This window comes from Epinephelus fuscoguttatus, linkage group LG2 (assembly GCF_011397635.1).
Source record: "Epinephelus fuscoguttatus linkage group LG2, E.fuscoguttatus.final_Chr_v1".
Lineage (NCBI taxonomy): Eukaryota > Metazoa > Chordata > Actinopteri > Perciformes > Serranidae > Epinephelus > Epinephelus fuscoguttatus.
The window spans coordinates 52,007,331-52,010,821 of NC_064753.1; the positions used below are offsets into that span (position 1 = coordinate 52,007,331).

At 42.6% G+C, this 3,491-nt stretch overlaps 2 protein-coding genes across 2 annotated transcripts in view; both read right to left on the reverse strand.

The window, feature by feature from the left end:
* Positions 1–273: 273 nt before the first annotated feature.
* The window catches only part of LOC125900210 (agouti related neuropeptide), a 9,864-nt gene continuing 6,646 nt past the window's right edge, over positions 274–3,491 (reverse strand). Inside the window, exons 3-4 of the mRNA XM_049595118.1 lie at positions 626–726; positions 274–508 (exon numbers count right to left, since the gene is read on the reverse strand). Of these exons, the coding sequence (XP_049451075.1) occupies positions 317–508; positions 626–726 (293 nt within the window). The 3' untranslated portion in view covers positions 274–316. The remainder of the gene's footprint in view (positions 509–625; positions 727–3,491) is intronic.
* Positions 2,111–3,491, reverse strand: part of LOC125900157 (uncharacterized) — a 251,790-nt gene continuing 250,409 nt past the window's right edge. Inside the window, exon 4 of the transcript XR_007450826.1 lies at positions 2,111–2,144. The gene's annotated coding sequence lies outside the window, so the exon portion shown is untranslated. The remainder of the gene's footprint in view (positions 2,145–3,491) is intronic.

Below are 3,491 nucleotides of genomic sequence, written 5' to 3' on the forward strand. Positions count from 1 at the left end.
TTGTTTCTTCCTGCTCCTTTTCAGGCATCAAATGTTAAATACTGTTGCTTATTGAAAATCTGTTTTATATGTCCACATTTTATTTAATTTCATTTTATTTTACACAAGCATGAGTATTGAGTTGAGAGAGCAGGTTGACACCTGATGGTTTTTCATGACTCACACTATTTTATTGTATTTTATTAACATCTGAAAATATATTTTTCACAGAGCACATTTCATCCAACATGTAGCAGAGGGAGCATCAACATGTTTCCTGTCGGCAGCGTCTGTGTGTCTGTCTGTCTCTGTCTCCAGTGTGGTGTCAGGTGTGGTGTCAGGTGCGTCTGGGCGGGCAATCGTGGCCAACGCGTCGGCAGTAGCAGATGGCGTTGAAGAAGCGGCAGTAGCAGGTGTCACAGCGGTCACAGCAGGGCAGTGGGTAACCCAGACAGGACTGCTGGTGGGGGATGCAGCGTCGCGATGAACGCATGGCTCGACCCTGAAGCTGCAGGGCTGCTGACGAGTCCTGGAAACAGGAAAGAGGAAACACACCTTCACTGGAGTCATCTCATGACACTTTCACTGTCATCTGGAAGAAAGAAACTTCAGGATTTCTCTGTACCTTTAAATATGCCACACCCACCTCATCGTAGGACGCTGTGTCCATCAGGAAGTGATCCTCCACTGAGTCAACAGGCAGGAGGGCGGGCTCCTGCATGGGGTCGGGGGCGTGGCTTCTCTCTGCTGTACACGGGAAACAGACCTGATGTGGTCACATGACTTTTATCTGTCTGAAGTGTCTCTTGATGCCTGCATGACACTGTACGGTTTCATGCACTGCTCACACAGGCAATGTGACCAAGGCCACACCACCTGTGTGAGCAGTGCATGATGGCAACCTCAATGATCTGCTGCAGCTCGAACACTGGCAGTGTTCACACAGACAGCGTTGCTGCTGTATCTACTGTATTTTCTCTCAGTTATGGAGCCGTGCAGCTGCTGTCTCATCAACAACATGGTAATGATGATATTTCACAATAAACAGCCTCGTGTTAACAAATGAAGAGATTCTGTCCACAGACGTTCAATTTTGAAACAAGAAGTGTTCAGTTAAAAATAAGTTTTTATATTTTTTTATGTCTGTAATAGACAGACACTGAGACTGTACTGTAAGTTGATATAAAGTCAGTATTATGATTAAAAGATCATTTTCACTTTTGCTGAAACTGTGTCACAGTGGAAAAAACAGGTGAGACTGAATCTCTAGACGTTATGCTTCTTACACAGGCATTGTGGCTGATCTAACCTGCTGGGTGTCAAAATAAAAAACATGACATTATGTGATGACCACATGCTGTTCACGCAGGCAGTGCAGTCCATGCTTCAACTTAATTAAGTTGTTTGAATCTTTTCTGCTGCAGTGCACACATTTTCTACATAAACACACAAACACACTTCCTCTGTTTTGACCAAAGTAAAAAACATCGGCTAACACCTGCTAACACCTGCTAACATCTAACATTTGCTAACACCTGCTAATCTGCCAACAACTGCTAACACCTACTACCATCTGGAGAAACACCTGCTAACATCTGCTATCATCTACTAACATCTGCACAAACACCTGCTAACATCTGCTAACAACTGCTAACACCTACTAACATCTCCACAAACACCTGCTAACATCTGCTATCACTTGCTAACATCTGCTAACATCTGCTATCACCTACTAACATCTGCTAACAACTACTAACACCTACTAACACCTACTAACATCTGCAAACATCTGCTAACGTCTGCTACACCTGCTAACATCTACAATTTGCTAACACTTGCTAACATCTGCAAAAACACCTGCCTGCTTTTTAATGTGATGTGAAAGGTTACAATCAGTGGTCACACCAGGTCACATGACTCTGCAGTAGTCACAGGTAGAATGCAGCCAGGTGAAGGCGCTGATTTTAGCTCCTCTACCACTAACAACTTGTGATGTAACTACTCAATTTTCAATTTCAATTTTATTTATAAAGCTCAATATTACAAATCACAATTTGCCTCACAGGGCTTTACAGCATACGACATCCCTCTGTCCTTATGACCCTCACAGCTGATCAGGAAAAACTCCCCAAAAAACCCTTTAACGGGGAAAAAACAGTAGAAACCTCAGGAAGAGCAACTGAGGAGGGATCCCTCTTCCAGGACGGACAGACGTGCAATAGATGTCGTACAGAACAGATCAACATGATAAATTAACAGTAATCTGTATGACACAATGAGAGAGAGAGAGAGAGAGAGAGAGAGAGAGAGAGACAGAGAGAGAGAGAGATGCAGGACAGTCGGTAATGTTGTTCTTATTGTCTTCTATTAGAGCTGAGTAATACTTTGCTCTGGCATTGCGGAGGCCCCTCTTATATGTGTTGAGACTGTCTGTCCCGATTAAACGAGATTCTTCCAGTTTGGTTAATCGCCAATTCCTTTCAAACTTTAGCGATATTTGTTTTAACTTACGGGTTTGAGAGTTATACCAAGGAGCGAACTTTCTTTGCTTTGTTAACTTCTTTTTAAGAGGAGCTACAGAGTCAAGTGTTGTTCGCAGTGAGCCTACGGTGCTATCAACAAGATGGTCAATTCAGGAGAGGTTAAAGTCGGTACGGGAAACCTCTGTTACTGAGGGACTTGGTATTGAATTTAACAACAGAGGAATAATTTCCTCAAGTTTTGCGACAGCACTATCTGATAAACATCTAGTATAGTAACTGTTGCTGAGTGGCATGTAATCGAGTAAAATCAAAGTTGAAAGTAATCAGATAATGATCCGATAGCGAGGGATTCTGTGGAAAGACTGTTAGGTTATCAATTTCAATTCCATACGTCAGAACTAGATCGAGGGTATGGTTAAAACAGTGAGTGGGTTCATGTACACCCTGACTGAAGCCAATGGAGTCTAATAATGAGATAAACGCAGTAGCCAGGGAGTCATTATCAACGTCGACATGAATGTTAAAATCGCCTACAATAATAACTTTATCTGATTTAAGAACTAAACTGGATAAAAACTCTGAGAATTCAGATACAAATTCAGAATACGGGCCAGGAGCACGGTACACTATAACAAATAAAAGTGGCTGCGAGGTTTTCCAGGTCGGATGTAAAAGACTAAGAACGAGGCTTTCAAATGAATTATAATCTAGTTTAGGTTTAGGGCTGATTAACAGACTAGAGTTAAAAATGGCTGCAACTCCCCCTCCTCGGCCGCTGCCTCGAGGAATGTGGGTATTATTATGACTGGGAGGAGTGGACTCATTTAGACTGACATATTCATCTTGACACAGCCAGGTTTCAGTGAGACTGAGTAAATCAATATGATTACCTGATATTAATTCGACTCGTCGTAATTCGGGTAACTGCACTAGAAGCTCAGAGAAGCGTAAAGGACTGCGACTCTGAGTCCTGAATGAATGCTGTCTCTCCTAATAAGACCAGGTTTTCCCCAGAAAGTTTGCCAGTGA